This window comes from Toxotes jaculatrix, chromosome 8 (assembly GCF_017976425.1).
Source record: "Toxotes jaculatrix isolate fToxJac2 chromosome 8, fToxJac2.pri, whole genome shotgun sequence".
Taxonomy (NCBI): Eukaryota; Metazoa; Chordata; class Actinopteri; family Toxotidae; genus Toxotes; species Toxotes jaculatrix.
In genome coordinates this window covers 14,786,363-14,803,046 of record NC_054401.1, presented here as the reverse complement: position 1 = coordinate 14,803,046, position 16,684 = coordinate 14,786,363, and the positions used below count along the sequence as shown (strand labels likewise).

Genomic DNA, 16,684 nt, shown 5'->3' with positions numbered 1-16,684 from the left:
TCCACTAAAATACAAGATCATTTTCTTCTTGTAGAAGGACTCTACAAGGTTAAGATGCAGAGTGTTAATATCAAGCTAATTTGTTATAAAGGTTTGTTTCATTAAAATGCTTCTATTTTTCTGCGTGTCAAGTGTTTAACACACAAGGTCCTATCTTTCAATCATACAGGAACTATAAGGCTGAAATCATTATTTTTATTATCAATACATCCGAAAATTATTTTCTTTAAGGACTGATTGATTGTTACATGTATTAAATGGCATAAAATGGTGGAAAAACAACACATTAACACATTCAAATTGTTTGTTATTTTTCTCTGATAGTCAAAAACCCAAAGATGCTGAGTTTACTATCACAGAAAACCAGGAGAACTGGCAAATATGCTGACATGAAAAGCTGTTAGCAGTGAATATTTGGCAAAAAAAAACTGTGGTGTCAATTCTAACTACTTTGTATTGTACACTAAGTATTTAATATTTAGACACAGCAGTTTTATGGTTTAGCTGCCCGGTGGTAAAGATACACACAAGTAAATCACGGGCTCTCACCGAAATGACCTGCATATATTATATTCTGTAGGTCACTGAAGTATTACTAGCTCTACAAACTAACAAAGTTCTTCTCTTATCTTTTTCAAGCACGCTGGGGCAACATTGATGCTGAACAATTAGGTGAGGCAAATTCTAAGAATACAAACCATGTGATCACCACATACAATAGAGGACCACATTTCAGGTTGTGCTGCTGAATTAGAAGTGAGAACAAAGACAAAAAGGCAAGTTATTTCCTCAGCAGCCTCCCTTGGGATAGCATGTTTTATTAGTTTTTTTTTTTTTTTCTTTGCGGTGTCCAGACACATTGCAGTGGGTAGAGAAACAATCCAATCAGTGAATAACACATGATATACACAGTTCCCTATAGGACTCGAGGGCATTAAAGAGCCATGAGTTCCAGTTCAGAAGTGTCTAAGACATGAAATATCATTCTAATAAGTGAAAAAATAAAGGAGAAAATTTTACTGTAAGACAAATCAAGATTATAGTGGATCATTTCTGCCCACAGGCCAAACACTCCACATTGAATCTGGAGCACTCGGCCAAAATAAAATTTTAGCAGAACTTAATTATGTTATTTTAAAATTCTTCCTCAATGAGACTTAATTTAGAAAGGAACATAATCAAAATATTAAGTGTAAAAAATGCACAATATGAACCAGAAGCTGTACATAACACATTTCTTTTGACAAACTGTCTACACATTCAAACATAGTATCTTTACTAGGCATCTAATTTGCTTCAAAATACGTACTTACCCAGTCTGTTCTGAAAAAATTAGGAAAAAAAAACTTTTAAAAAAACATGTTTGACCACAAAGTGAGTTAAACAACTCAAGACACCAAGTAATAAATTCACACCACACGCATTTCACGCTTAAAAAAAAAAAAAAGAAACAAATCATTTAAAAAGTTAATCAAAACAGTTTGTTTTTACAAATAAACTATGTTCTGTGACAAAGGGTGTAATAGATGGATTTAACAACATTTGGTTAGTCAATTTAGAGGATGCATGTCCATAATTGTCCATAATTTCATCAGCTCATAATCAAAACTCAACTTTAAATCCAAAATTTTCTAAAACGCCATTCTCATAACCATTCCAAACTCCTCTGAAACCATGATCTGGAGCATCAGATATCAAATGTTAAAAAAAAAAAAAAAAAGAAAAAGAAAAGAAGGACAATTCCTGACTAAAATCTTCAAAAACAATACACTTTCTGCAATGTTCCCATGTCTAAATTATCTCTTTGCACTTGGGTTTTCAGGCTTTTCCTCCGGGTGGCTTTTCTGGTGAGCTTTCAGTGTGCGCTCACGGCCAAAGCTCTTCCCACAGGTTGGACAGGCAAAGCGACCAACAGCGTGAGCCCGTGACATGTGGGCATCCAGCTGCTCAGGACGGGCAAAGCTTTCTTCACATTCCTCGCAGGGATGGGCTTTCCGCGGGGTGTGTTTCTCCTTCTTGTGAGCACGGAGCTGAATCAAGCCGGGGAATGTGAGGTTACATTCAGGACAGGGGTGCTGACGAGGTGGAGTTGAATCTGCTTTAACTTTCTTCTCCTTTCCTGGAGCTTGACTGTCCTCCTCGGGACTCTTCTTATCTTCCGATTCTGGTTTTGCTACTGCTTTAGAAGGACGGCCTCGCTTTGCTCCACCTGCTTTTCCCTTTTCCTCTGCTGGGGCTGCTGTTGACTCTGATGTGCTGGTGGCTGTCACTGCCTCCTCAGACGCCTCCGCCTCATCCTTCTTTTTCCGCTTTCCCTTTTTCTCAGCAACAGCCGGGTCTTCGGTTTTGGCAGGCCGTCCACGTTTCTTGACGGAAGAAGCACTGCCATTGCATTGCTGACCTTCAGGGTACTGCTCCTGGTGAGCTACCAGCTCTGACTCTGTTTCAAAGCCCTGACCACACTTCTTACAGCGATGGGTTTTCGTTGGGTCCTCCGGCTGTTCTGTAGTCTCTACATCTGGGCGGGGATGCTGGGTCAGGCGATGAGTACGCAGAAGTCCAGCACTCCGGAAGGTTTCGTTGCAATCTTTACATACCAACTGTTTCTCTGGACACACTTGTCTTCTATGGGCTGTGAGCTGCATAGGTGTGAAGTAAAAAGTTAAACAAAGACATTTAGTACAAACTAGAAGGTGTTTAATATTTAGGCTAATAACATAGTTTGAGTGGTATAAAAAAAACTAATTTCAATTATTCCCTGAGATTTTGGCATTTATGCTTTTGTTAAGTATACATAGTTTCTAAAAAGAAAAAAAATATATACAATATATAATAGCATATATAAATATAAACATATATAATATTATGACAACATAATATACTCACTTCAGAGAAGGTCTTAAAGCTCTCCTTGCAGTGAACGCATTTGAAGGGCTTGTCATCCTTGCTGTGTGTTGGCTGGTGCTGGGTCAGTTCTTCAGATGACTGAAATGTGCGGTCACACACATAGCATGTGAACAATGTGTTTCCCTGTAAAGAAAAAAAAGAAGAGCCAAAGTTAAATCAATTCAAGACCCAGAACTATTTGTGAAATGGTAAACGCAAGTGTATCAAATTCAGGACAGGACTGATGTGCAGGAGTTTGCCTTGGATTACTGACAACTAACACAGCAACATTCAAGCAATATGAAGTTATATATATATATATATATATATATATATATATATATATATATATATATATATATATAAACTTGACTTTACAACAACTAAAAGAATGAAAGATCACAGAATAAGACAGAAGGTCTTATTCAGACCTGGAAAACATAAGGTGCCTAAAGCATAAAAAACTACTTCTTTAACTATTTGAGAACTTTAAAGCATAGCATATTAGCACAATTAGAAATGGGTGGGGGGGGGGGGGGGGGGGGGGGGTCACAACAAAAAGGTCATACAAGTTAGTGTAAGGATGTAAGGTTGACTGACAGACCGACTGTGTTTACCAAAACCGAACATAAACACTGATTGAAATGTCTTTTTATAAGGACAGAGTCCTTATAAAAAGACGAACTGATGAACTGATATTGTGAAGCTTACCTGCTGAAGCTGTTGCTTATACTCTTCCCGGTGACTCTTCTTCATGTGCCTTTCCTTGGCTTTGGCATTGCAAAACGTGATGAAGCACTGGAAACACTGCAGGTTTTCATGCTGGTCTGGAAGGTGGACAGGTGGAGATTTGAAAGTTCATACAGGATATCATACAAAGACAAGGTCTGACTGAGTACGAGCAAGTTGTGACAGCTGTACCACTTACAGGATTGAACAGAGGGTGCAGGAGGTCCATTCAAAGTGATGGGTTTGTATGGTTCTGCTGGCTTTTCAGGGGGAACTTCAGGAGGTGGATCTGGTAATCCCCGTCCCATCACTATCTCCTCTATGTTCAAAATCTCTGAGTCCATTCTGAGATGCTGGCTTGTCTTAGCTGGCACTCACAACAAAATTTCTACATTTAAAAAAGGAAACAATGCATAAATAAAGACACAATTACAGAAAGGTTACACATCAGGTGGAAATAACAGCAGTGCGATTAACACCGCAAAACACAACACTGTCATCAGCCCGCAATGTCCAAGTTCACGTTAAGAACTAGTTATGCTCAACAGATGACAACATACAAGTAATCTGCCGTTCTAGCTAGTCGAGGGAACTCTAAAGAAAGGGTTTACAGAAGCTGATTTGAATGTAGCCTAAGGTTTGTTTAACTATTAGTCCTGTTTCCCCACAGGGATCACTCAAGTTTCAGCTCGTCCTCGCTAACGTTAACGTACGTTACTGCTGCCGTTAAGGCCCATAGCTAAGCTATCTAGCTGCATGCGAGCTTACCAGCATCCGGCCTTCAGTTAGCTCATTTTAAATACCTTAACGGGTTTAGCTGGTAACCATGGGACCGTTTGTAGAAAATGTGAGTGCTTTACTTTCAATGTATGTGCACGTAGCTAACGCTAAACGTAAAAAAAGAAAACAGGCTATCGAGCGGGCTAAAGCTAGCTAGCTAGTTAGTTAGCGCTAACAACACGGGCTGCCATTCAAAGGGGTTTGAACACTCTTCGTGCTTTTTCTCACACCAAGTTTAAACTAATTGATTAGCGCTTACATGCCTCTGCCACGAATCAATATGACGTACGTTAATATCTGTTCACAGAGCTAATTATTTGTATAACAAATACAAAACTGAGTAGACGTTTGCGTTACCTCTAACCGCTCTTTGAAGGTAGTTTGACTGAGAGAGTTCACCCCACAGAAATACAACGCACAGATCGGATCACTCACTTCCTGGCGTATGGTGTTGTGATAGCCCTCGGTACAACTAAGATGGCTGCCGGAGACTCTTCGATACTCTGTTGTTATGGTTTCATGTTTAGACAAAATGTTCAAACATTGAGTACAGATGTGCCGAGATGTTCCGTGACTTATACAGATACGGGGCAATACTAGTGAGTGCGGGATGAAATACAAACCTTTCATGGAAACGAAGCACGATTTCAACTGTTCTGCAGTTTGAACTGTTACATTAATAGTAAACCATTTTGCTTTTAAAATGTCACCACACCTGTTGACGCACCACATCAATTCATAAAATAAGCTAAAACACTCAGCAGTACTGAAATACATTTATGTGCTTAGAGTTTAGCCAAACTCATTTTCTATTGAGTCTGACTCTATGATTGATCTGCGTCACGTGACACAAAACAACTCAGTGAGTACTTTAGGGTAATTTTCATTGACTCTAACAGTTTTGTCCCATACAGATCCACGCAGCCCTTTCTGTTAAATGACTGACTGCATGTTTTCACACTCACGAAGGAGTCATTAAATAGTGCGACCATCGGTATAAACTGAAGTCTATTTTACAATATCAACTCTATTGTCTAAACGTTTTGCGGTCATTTTCTAACATACCTACACCGTCTAGACAACCATCTGTTTCTACAATGTATTTGTTAATTCATATCTCTATCTCAGCATGTTAGAACATTCAGTTTTCAGTAATTTACAGCTGATTTTCACTACTATTCCAAAGGATCAGTACATATTGGAGAGTATGGTCCTACTGCATTTTTGCTTTTGGACTTCTAAATTTTCACAATAGAAATTTGCATGTCACAGTAGGAACAGCACAGGTTTCAACATGAGTCATTTTTGTACATTATTCTCAGTTACTTAATCTCATGCATGTTTAAATAGTTTTTATGTTTAATGAATATTTATAATGCTTATCCTTGTCACTGCACACATGCACAGATAAAAACACAGCACTAAGGAGAGAGTTCATGTGGATATGAACTGGCATGTGATGGTTCCATTGGTTTTTTTTTTATATCAGTCCTACTGACTTTTTCATTGATACTCTTTGTATAAGTAATCTCAGTATATTGTAGATTGAGTCGTTCACCCATATAGCAAACGGTTTAAATAATAATGGCCCAATTCCACGTAGCTGCTTCAGTTTCATGGCACTGCCACTGTGCACACTGGCTCACTGTCGTGGCTTACTGGGATACCTGAATAAAGGCAATTGTTAATGTTACTGTCAGCAGTTTTCACAAAAAAAGAAGAATCAAAAATGCTTGTATTTTTTATGTTTTTATTATTATTTTCTGAAATTCAAATAAATAATGTTTAAATTCAGAGAGCTAAAAACAAGCTCATCATGGAATGCAAGTCAGGTCAGGTTAAAATAAATAGTAAAAAATATCATGGTAACTACAATTTCATATTTTACTCTTCTCTTGCAGAACAAAGTGTATGGCTATGAGATTTTTTTTAACATTTCATCCTGAAGGCAAATTCATTTTTACAGTTGCTCAATGACATAATAAGCCACATCACAAAGCATTTGTTTTGTTTTTTTAAACTGCAGCACAATAATCCTACAAAAGAATGACACCACCAGTGAAAGGCATCATGGAAAAGTTGTAAGGATAGAGGAGATATTACCACTTTTTTTGATTAGCTGGGTTTACATACACCAAAAGCACAGTTACATTCTAGATCAGAAAGTAAGATGTTAAAAATGGAGGGTAAAGACTACTCTTCTCCCAAACTCCCTTGATTGTGGAAATTCAAAAAACAGTTGTGGTTGCGTGAGATACAAAGAAAGACACAGCACTTAAGGCATAGCACTCGAGATGTTCTCTGGCAGTCCCCGAAACGACACCTGCCCCCTTCTCCCTCCGCAAGCTGCTCAGGCCAGTGGCCTGAACCATCGTACCGCGTGGCTGCATCTGGCAGAGGACTTTCCTCCACCAGGCTGGGATTTGGGGTTTCATTTGTCATGTTGGCCTTTTCTGTCGGGGGCTGTGGGGGAATCGAGTCCTGGGTATCAGAGCCACTGGAGAGGATCAAAGCCTTGGACACCTCCAGTCTGAAGGCCATGAGAGTCAATGGTACAGACGCTGCCCTTGGGTCCTGTCGGTACAGGAGCCAGGAGTTGACCAAAGCCAGATCTGTTAGGTACCAGAGCACTGCTTGGGGCCAGCAGGTTGGGGCCGAGGCAGTGAGGGGAATTGGGTAAAGATTCCGCAAATCTCTGTTGAGACGAGCCGACATCTGGGCTTTCTCAAAGTTGTCAATGAGAGAAGCCATGTTCCTCTGGCCATTTCCCGCAGTAGAAAGTATGAAGCCACAGTGTGATCTGCGTAACATCAGCTTCCCGTCTGAGCTCACAAACTCATCCCCAATCTGTCCTCGTGCTCCCCCCACCCTGCCTGCACCATGAACCCCAGCAACTAGTAGGCGTTCTAGCATTGCAGGGGTGGAGAGTTCCTGTTTGCAAAGAAACACCATGCTACCTTTTGGAACCATTTTTTCCACAGCATCTTCTTTGTCTGAGAGATCCAGTTTAAGATCCACATGTAAGAGTAAACCGCCAAATCCAATTAATGTGGTGCAGTGAAGAGACATTTTATTATTGTGCATCCTCCCAGTCAAAGGAAGTAGATATTGGTCAACTGCATAATCACCTTCTCTTCTCAGTGACTGGCACCCTGCTTTGAAATGGCACAGTAACGGCTGAACTTTCCACAGGGGATCAGTCTGAGCACACTCATTTGGCTTGTCACTTTGGCATTGCCTGTCACTATGCTGAGAAATTACACACTGTCTGCTTGACAGAGTTTTACCTTGATGTCCATTTTGAAAGGCGCTATCGTGTCTCCCTTCCTGAATATTACCACAGACTGGATCCTTTGCCGGAGAAGCCAGCTTCAGCATGCAAGACAACTCGAGGAAACGTGAAAGCGGCATGGCTTCGGCAACTAAGGGCACCTTAGTCAAATCCTCCCAGTAGAGCCTTGGATTGGGAAACTGAAAAGTAACGAGACTAAATAAATCAGAACTCTTGGTGGTCTTACATCCAATTAACAGAGCCAAGTAATAATTTGAGAAATCAATCAAACAGGAAAACAAACCTTCAAAGTTCCCATTGCAATGTGGATCCCAACAAACCGTGCGACCTCTCTGGCTGTGAAGGGGTTAGGCATGCTGGATAGTTTATTTGTGCAATTGGCAATTTCTACCCAGGTATCCCAACCAAAGTACTTGGAGAAGTAATCAATGGGCTCTCTGGTGCTGTTTTCATCTCTTGGTGCTTGGATCTGGCTCGATGAAGCTGGCAAACTGAGGAAGACAAAGAAAAAAAACATCATGAGCAAGCGAGGACCCCATACAAGGGCAAAACAATTACCATGTATGCAACCATTACATGAGTACCAACTCTTTTATTTACATATTAATCTCCAAAATCTTTAGTTTTCCCTTAATTGTCCCATTTTATGTTATAATAAAATCTAATTTCTGTACTGCATTATTATTGAGCCAATATATGTATATATGTATGTATGCATATGTATTCAACTATACTTTTGTGATGTTTGATCTGGCTGTCGTGTGCCGTTGGTTTGGTTCTTGTAGAAATAGGCCATCACTTCTGCTTCTGAGTCAAGCTGAGGATCAGACAGTTCAAAACCACCCACGTCCTCTTCATCAGAACTCTGGAGTAGAAAGTTCCGAAGGTCTGGTGGATGAGGCCAGTCAGCATCTGCACCTGCTGAAAGACGAGTTATTTTATGGATCTATATTCAACATTTTTTGATGAATAGCTGAAGGTCATTAATAAAGCAGCTACCACTTTATGGTGTTTTTTAAACAGAAAACAAACCTTGTCCATCTGCACTGACCCCTGGTTCTGACAATAGTCCTCTCACTCCTGTTTCCTGGTAGTCTTGTGTAGCATGGCTCCCTTCATCTGTTGTCAACATGTTAAACATTAAAATAAGGTCTTCCAATACTGTGTACTGGGACTATAATTAGAAAAAGCAAAAAGACTCACGTAAAGTACTATCTACAGTTTGGTGGTCTATCTGGTGGGCAGCCCCGGATCCCTCTGGGGTTAAACTCCCTGTGCTGGTTGGGGTGGCTCCCAGAAGAACCTCCCTCTCCTCCTCCTTCACCGGGTAGAAGATACACTGGTTGGTGTTGAACTCTGGGGTGACGCGACAGTCCCTTGTTATCTCCCCACTTTCCATTACTGAAAACACAAGTCCAAAAACGTCATTCATCCTTCTCTGAAAAGATAAAGCCCTGAAAAGGCAGCACAACATGAACTTGTCACCACACAGGCTTATTTATTTGTCACCTGTTTTCTGGAAAATCATCTATACCATGAAAATGAGGAAATAAATTACATAATTCTATTGATTATATATATTTTATAACCTACAATGGATTATAAGAACAGTTTTACATTTTGACAAACATGCTTATTTGATTTCTTTCTGAGAGTTGTGAACATTGAGACCACTCTTGATTTATTGTGTTAAGTATAGAAGCAGAGCCAGGAGGTGGCCTGGCCTGTGACAACAAGACTTTAGGAACTTACTGCTTCTAACAGTTGTTGGTCAAGAAAAATCTACAGAACATTATTTGCCTTAAGACTACAAATTATATTCTTTGTTTGGAAATAGCCCAGCTAGCTGTTTCCCACCAATTCCAGTCATAATACTAAGCTACGCTAAGCGAATTGCCCGGGCAATGGCTCTGTACCAAACACCCAGACACGAGAATGGTGTTGATCAAATGAAAAAGTAAATCATCATACTTCCTAAAATGCTGACTTATTGCTTAAAAAATATCACTACAGCATGCACTAATACTTACATGGAGTGGCAGTGTTTTCATTGTTCACTGGCTCCACATTCCACCTGATATGTCTGCTGCCCTGTGAGGCCTGAGCCTCATTCAGCATGAGGCTGCTCTCCTCCTTCACCAGAACAGTCCTTATAACTCGATGGTGCTGTGGCTGCACGCTTGCACTCTGTCTAATGTGACAAGTGGGTGCAGCCAGCGACAGATCTGAGATATTCTCTTCAATCTTGATCTCCTGGCTCCCAGGGACGTGTGCTTCATTCTCGGCAAAGCTGTCCAAACCCTAGAATGAAAATGCATTTTGTAAGATTGTAATGTTAAATTCGTTATTCATTGTTAATGTATGGTGTTTGCTGGCACTACTAGTATCTCACCTTTCTTTGAATTCTCCTTGTGGTCATCAGACATGACTCTTTGTCAGCAATCTCTCTCTGTCTGGAGGTGAGGAACTTCTCCAGTATAATGCCTGGAGACTGTTCAGTCTCCCTGTCATGTTCCTCTCCTCCCTGCAGTCCTCCTTCATTCATTACATCCTCAACACTGGTGGTAACTGACTCCAGCTCAAACACAACCTGCTCTTCAGGAGATTCTTCTAAAGTAGAGGGCACAGAAGGCAAACATGTGGCAGCATCTGTAGCTTTGCTGGCCTTAGATTCAGACTTGGTCTCTAGCTGTGAAATCTTTGTGCCCACCTCCCCTTCATCATGAATTTCTGAATCAGAGGTGACAGGATGTTGTTCATAAACTACCTGACAGTCATCTTGTTCTTTTTCTGATTCTGTTCCTCTGACAGTATCTTCACCTAAAACTGTCTTAGATATCACGCCCCTTTTTAGACGTCCTGTTCCTCTTCGTCTACCCTTTGCAGCATTCCTTCTTACAGCTCCTTTCTCTCCTTTTTTCCTCTGGACTAACATTTCTTCTTCTTCTTCCTTGATCTCTACTTGATGCGTGGAGCATGATACAGTCTGCGAGGTGAGACTTTTTTCAGTTGCTGTTTCATCAACTTGCCCTGGTGCTGCAAGGGTTTCAATGCTTCCACCCTGAGAATGACAAATTCCCTTTGATTCATTTTGGTGAACACTGTCTTGAGGAGAAGCTGGATCATCTCTTTCATTCTGCTCCCCAACAGTGACTAGATCTACCTCAAGAAGTAAGTCCTCCTTAATGTCTTCATCAGTAGTAGCCTGGACCTCAGATTCAATGCTGGGATGCTTTGGGGAACCTTTTTCTTGCTTGGCCTCATCCAGTGCCAAAGGCTCTCCTGTCTCCAAACTTTTTGTGTCAGTAGAGGTACTTAAAGTGGATTCAGATGTGAAATTTGGAGAGGTCTCACTATTTTTCAACTGATCAGATTGTCTGTGAACTTCTTGGGAGGCATAAGACTGATCATCTGCTCCTGTTTTACTTCCACCCGTATCTTCATAGGCACTCACTTCAACATCTGGAGGAGGAACTGGTAAAGATGGGGATGGAATCAAAGCTGGAAAAGAGAGCGTTTGCTCCCTGTCTTCTAATGCTATCTCTCCTATTTCAGGCTCAGTATCCCAGTCTGCAGCAGTATTAATCACCCCAACAACCTTATCACGCTCTTTTGGAAGCTGGTAAAGATCCAATCTTGAGACCCCTTCAAAGATGTTCCCATTGGTGTAAGTGAGACCGGGACTCTCTATGATATGCACCATGGCCTTGTGCTTCTGAAGGGACGAGACTTCACTAAATCTCTCCCCACAGTCCTTACACTCTAAGGCACGTTTGGAATGAGAAGAAGTTATCACTCCTTCAGTCTCTACATTTGAGGAGGCTTTGCGTTTCCTGGTGGTCTTCGGCTTGGTGGGTAGAGTCTCAGGTGGTTGACGGGAAACCTGAAGTGAGGACAACAACGAAAGAGCTTTCTGGCTCTTTTTGGGTCTCCCTCCTTTTTTCTTACTTTCTTCTGGGAGATTATTTGTAGACTCACTTGTTGGGGGTATGTTGTCTTTGATCTGTTGGGGCACTGTTTGGGACTCATGAGGCGAGGCCTCCTGTGTCTGCCCTGATGCCTTTGAAGGGTCTAACTTGTAAACCTTCAGCTGGGGCTGTTTATGGCCTTTCAGTAAAAGTAGAGAGTCTTGTGTTATGTGTGGGCCAGGTATGTCTGCTGAAGCTGTGCCTGTTTTTGCACTGACTTCTTTCTTCCCATCTTTTTCGTTCTTGGGCTGATCTTTCCGCATCATTTTTGCTTGTTTTTTCTTTTTAAATACAGGTGAGGCTACAGTTTTGTGTTCACTTATGTGCGTCACACCTTCCCTGGCTACTTCTTTTTGCTTTTTCATTTTATTTTTTCTCGTATCCTCTTTGATTTGTTGCCCCTGTGGGTCGTGGGTAGATGAACGTGATTTTATCTCAGCTGTAGATACCATATGTCCTACTTTCCTGTCCTTTTTCCCTGTTCTTCCCTTCTTCTGTGATGCTGCTTTTTTCTCTGAGAGATTTGTTGTTATCTCTTGTGTCGGCTGATGCTGCTGTGATGACTTCTTCTGTTTCTTGTTTTTTTTCTCTTTGCTTTGTGGACCAAATTTAACAACAAGATGAGACTTTTTTGTTCTTTGGCGTTTGGCAGGTTTGGCATCAATTTGTAAATCATCCTTGTGTAAGGATCCAACTAGTTCTTGCATGTATCCTTGAAAGAAAAATGCCCTTGCTGGCTTTCTTTTCCGCACTTTCACCAGCTCTTGAGCTGACATTAAATTTACAGGTAACTCTGAGATCTGTGGCCCCTGCTTGGTCTCTAATTGTGATGGGACCTCTTCTTTAGCAGATGTGTCCTCCACTTCAGACTGGTTATCCAACTGCTCCTGACCCTCCTTGCAATCTACTAGTAATTTCTCAGATGGTTCTTGATTAGATGGCTCTTCTTTAGGCTTTTCTTGTGTCTCTTGAGGTGCCGCTCCATCCATCACATGGTGGACTTGATCTAGACTTACTGTTTGAATCTGTGAATCAACCTCTTCTTTGGGATTCGTTTCAGATTCACTTGGAGTTTGTGTAAGTGTGTCCAGTGGAACAAAAGGGCAAGAGGGAAGGTCCTGTTGCTCTGTTTGTAAAGGTGTCAGCTCCAAATCAACTGTAGGCATAAGTGGCGGGACTGACAGGCTGGTTTCCTGCTCATCTATTACAGTATGGTCTGGAATCTGATCAGGAGTCTTCACCAATTCAGTGGTTGGTGCGAATGAGGACGACGGAATTTCATTTTGTGGCACAGTTTGGGATTGTTCCAGCTCCAAAGTTGGTATCAACGCAGGGGTAAGTTCTAATATTACTGTTTGCTCAAGGTTTTGTTTGAGGTCAGGTACTTCATTCTGACAAACCATTTGGTCAGATTGAATTGCACTTATATCTGGCTGTTGAAGGATATGCATCACCTCTCCCTTGGGTCTCTCTGTTTGTTCAGTCTGAACAAGTGTTAGCTCTATATTCTCACCTGTAGCAATGTGGGAACCTAGTTCTGAGAATGAGGGGTTTTCCAACTGGCCATCTGGCGTAATGGGTTCCAGTATAATTGTTTGTTCCATTGGATCACATTGGTTGTTTGAACTGTCCATTTCAACTGTCTTAGATTCAGACTGTTTCAGTCCTATAAAATCTATCTGTGGCGGGTTGAGATTCAAATTCACTGGTTCTGCCAACTGCGATACCTGCTGCACTTCCAGTGGTGGGGCATGAGGTGGCACCTGCCCCAATATGACAACTTGGTTCACTTTCTGCACATTTCCTAAAGATTCAATAAGTCTCCGAATCTGCTCTGTGTCAATATTGGCATCAACTTTTTGTAGAGGTCCATTGGGCTCCACCTGAAGTAATGCTGGTTGGCAAATAGATATCGGAGTGATGATGGGTGTACTTTGTTTCACATTCTCCCCAACTGTGACGGCATTACCAGGAGCTGCAGGCAACATATTGTGCTTAGTTTTCATATGATGTAGACGTGTCTTGGGACTCTTGAAAGTGGCCTTGCATATGGAACAAGAATACTTTACTGTAGAAGCACCTATGGATAAAAAAAGTGGAAAAAGCTGTGATGCATTGTGGTATACCATGAAAAGAATGCCATATTTCCTGCCACTTGACAGTTTTCAATAATTCATTAATTATCTCACTGAATCAGAAAATAAGAAAATAAGACTGAGAATCTCTTGCCACACTAGTAGCTCTATGGTGCTGGCCATAAATTATTGGTTGAGATATTTCAGTCTAGACCAAAGTCTTGGACTAAGATTATTATCCCTAGAGCCATGTTACTCACATAAGTAGAAAAGTATGTTACCATTTTAATGTGTAAAATCATATAACATCCTTAACATGGAAATTTTTCTTACTATCATTTCTCTTCAACTGTGCTTCAGCCCTGGTGTCTCCCTCCTCTTCCTCAGTTCCCTCTGGCAAGTGGGACAGAATATGTTTCTGCAGAGCTTTGGACATGGTGAACCGTTTTCCACACTCCTTGCAAACATACGGTCTCTCTCCAGTGTGTGTGCGACGGTGATACTTCAGCAATGTCAATGTTTTGCATGGCTTGCCGCAGTCAGTGCAGGCATAACCGTCCCGGCCAAAATGAATTTTTTTATGAAGGGTGAGCTCTGATGACTTGTTGAAGGCCAGGCTACAGATTGGACACTTGAAGGGTTTCTTCTCTGTGTGGGCTTTCTGGTGGGTCATGAGCTCTGTGGAGTTTGTGAAGTGGCGGTCACAAACGTAACAGGCAAAAAGGGCATTCCTCAGTATGCACTGCTCATATTGTGCTGGGTGGCTCAACTTCAGATGACGCTCTTTGCTCTTGTGATCGCTGAAGATTATGTGGCACTCGATGCACTGCAGGGACAGCTGAGAAGCTAGAAGGAAACAGGGCAGGAAGGGGAGTAAGTTAACAAGTAGAATACATTCATTTTGTTAGGATAAAGACAAGTATTCATAGAAAAAATAAAAGCTTGAGAAAAGGAAAATGTGAGTTAACTGCAGTCCCATCCAATTAGGTCAAAAGTCCTAGAATAAATGAGGCATCTTAAGAAATGTAAAGGCAACTTTATAAAGTAAATACAGATTTTTAAATAGCAAAAAATTGATGATTGAATGAATGATTGCTTTTATGATTGCATAACACAAACAAAATATTTTGATGGGAATCCTTTAAATTTTTAGGAATTGTGACAGCAATAAGCACTGTGTAGGACATTTTGCATTTATCAGCTCTCTCGTGAACCAAGATACTGGACCAAAATTTAGTAATTATTAATATATAAGTGATAAGCTAATGTAGGTCAATATCTCAGCCAAACTAAATTGGTGGTCCAGGTCTTGCCTGCAGTGTTTTGTAAACTATTCATTCTACAGTAAATCAGGAAGTGTTTTGTAAACCAGGAAGTGAAAACATTGTATCTGGTAACTAAGTACACAGAACAAAATTACATTTGTGCACATTTACTTTAGTTACTGCAGATTATTTTTTTAAACTTGAGTATTGTGTATTAAATCTAAAACCGACCAACATGCTACCGCTAATGTAATAAATCATAATATATTTATTACAGTGTAGTATGCTCCCTTTACACAGTGCACTGCTGTAAACTTGGATTTGAGAAAATGCTAAACCTCCAAAACTAAGGAATGTGACTGCTCCATGTGTAATCCTAAATTCTTTGTAATAACCACCAAATTGGTATCTCAGTCATAGTCCAGTTGACACAGAACAACACACAAATAAGGTAGACTACTCACATGTAAGAGGCGTAACCAGTGGCTTGGACATGTCTATTTTCAGAGGATCTATCATGGCCTTCTTGGAAGGAACATATCTCCTACCATCACGTAGACTTTTATCCTGTTTCTTTGTCTTTTGCCCATTTTGACCAGGAGTTTTTGTGTCAGGTTCTGTGGGGGCACTTGGCTTTGAAGCAGAGTCTATCTCCATCCCTCCAGAGTCTACTGAGGGGTCACTCAGTGGCTGAACGGTGGTCTCTTTCTCCACTGATTGTGTGAATGCCACTGTTGCAGTTGTTCCAGCTGTTTGCACCCCTGTCTGTTTTTCCTGTGGTGTGGTTACAGTCTGAACAGGAGCCGCAGATTTAGTCGTCTCCTCTTGAGCCTCTGGTTCACTTTGAGCTGGTGGAGCATCAGTCCCAGTGTCCAGTGGTTGCTCTGTGGGTGCTGCGGTCACAGGGTTTGGCCCGCTGTTTGCCTGGGTAGGACTCTGCATGGCTCCCTGCCTCTTGGCTTCTCAAATTCACAAGTTCATGTGTTTCTATGAAAACAGTTTCCATACAGAAACGCACATGACTTTCACATTTAAATCAGCACCTATAAGGATACCTCACACAAAGCACACAGTCTCTTTTGCATCACTTAAACTTACTGGACTATTATGTATATATATAACAGGCATCGTTACACAAGTTAAAAGCAGTAAACAGCATCTTTGTTATCCACACGGCGGGAGCTAGGAAACCAGAGAATGAATGAGCTTAAAACATTTGTATTATAAAAGAAGACGGATAGACATGGAGGACAGCTGCTTGAGGCGGTGATATAACCCAAATTCGACACTTAAATCAGTCTAAATAGAAAACTGAGGGAGGCTTTCAACATGCTGATCATTTTCTTGAACAACCCCTCCACAATAACCTCACATACACAGATAATGGTAGCCGGGTTAGCCTAAATTCACCGATTTGCGGTCCAATATAGGTGCAAAGCGTTTGCATTTCCGACCTGTTACGGCGCCAAAGCTGCAAAGTATTCACTCGCTTTCATCGCCCACATGTTTACACACTCTCCCGAGTGTCCGTGTGAAGGCTTGGGGATGCAGATATAACATTACCTGTGCTGACTTGTCCGCCCGAACATCTCCGCGTCGTTTTCGCACAAAGCAAACACGGAGGTGCTGCAGACATCATGACGTCAGGTCTGACATGGGGCGCAGAGGGGTCATGGGAGTTGTGGTTTT

General features: G+C 41.3%; 2 protein-coding genes across 4 annotated transcripts; both read right to left on the bottom strand.

The window, feature by feature from the left end:
* Nucleotides 1-796: 796 nt before the first annotated feature.
* On the bottom strand, nt 797-4,829 carry LOC121186617 (zinc finger protein 93-like). The gene is made up of 5 exons (XM_041045396.1): nt 4,753-4,829; nt 3,815-4,003; nt 3,598-3,713; nt 2,887-3,030; nt 797-2,639 (listed from the first exon to the last, which is right to left on the bottom strand). The coding sequence occupies exons 2-5, from the start codon at nt 3,957-3,959 to the stop codon at nt 1,797-1,799; spliced, it is 1,248 nt and encodes a 415-aa protein (XP_040901330.1). The 5' UTR covers nt 3,960-4,003; nt 4,753-4,829; the 3' UTR covers nt 797-1,796.
* A 1,357-nt stretch (nt 4,830-6,186) lies between these two features.
* LOC121186413 lies at nt 6,187-16,636 on the bottom strand. 3 transcript variants are annotated; one of them, XM_041045136.1, is made up of 10 exons: nt 16,559-16,636; nt 15,460-15,982; nt 14,064-14,576; nt 10,080-13,735; nt 9,718-9,988; nt 8,891-9,088; nt 8,720-8,806; nt 8,422-8,608; nt 7,971-8,178; nt 6,187-7,866 (listed from the first exon to the last, which is right to left on the bottom strand). In XM_041045136.1, exons 2-10 carry the CDS (start codon nt 15,935-15,937, stop codon nt 6,589-6,591), a joined length of 6,876 nt encoding a protein of 2,291 aa, XP_040901070.1. In that variant the 5' UTR covers nt 15,938-15,982; nt 16,559-16,636; the 3' UTR covers nt 6,187-6,588. The 3 variants fall into 3 exon arrangements, with proteins under 3 accessions (XP_040901070.1, XP_040901072.1, XP_040901071.1); XM_041045138.1 differs by having other exon boundaries at nt 8,422-8,605; XM_041045137.1 differs by lacking the exon at nt 16,559-16,636 and adding an exon at nt 16,450-16,507.
* Between the last annotated feature and the right edge of the window lie 48 nt (nt 16,637-16,684).

What these genes read in the sequence shown, in the direction of transcription:
- LOC121186617 (XM_041045396.1), bottom strand. Translation starts at nt 3,959, where the DNA reads ATGGACTCAGAGATTTTGAACATAGAGGAGATAGTGATGGGACGGGGA. An exon ending in TGCACCCTCTGTTCAATCCT is followed by an intron (nt 3,714 to 3,814) that starts GTAAGTGGTACA and finishes TCCACCTTCCAG; the next exon opens with ACCAGCATGAAAACCTGCAG. An exon ending in ATAAGCAACAGCTTCAGCAG is followed by an intron (nt 3,031 to 3,597) that starts GTAAGCTTCACA and finishes TTTTCTTTACAG; the next exon opens with GGAAACACATTGTTCACATG.
- LOC121186413 (XM_041045136.1), bottom strand. Translation starts at nt 15,937, where the DNA reads ATGCAGAGTCCTACCCAGGCAAACAGCGGGCCAAACCCTGTGACCGCA. An exon ending in CAAGGAGAATTCAAAGAAAG is followed by an intron (nt 9,989 to 10,079) that starts GTGAGATACTAG and finishes TTTTCATTCTAG; the next exon opens with GGTTTGGACAGCTTTGCCGA. An exon ending in TGAAAACACTGCCACTCCAT is followed by an intron (nt 9,089 to 9,717) that starts GTAAGTATTAGT and finishes TTGTGTTTTCAG; the next exon opens with TAATGGAAAGTGGGGAGATA.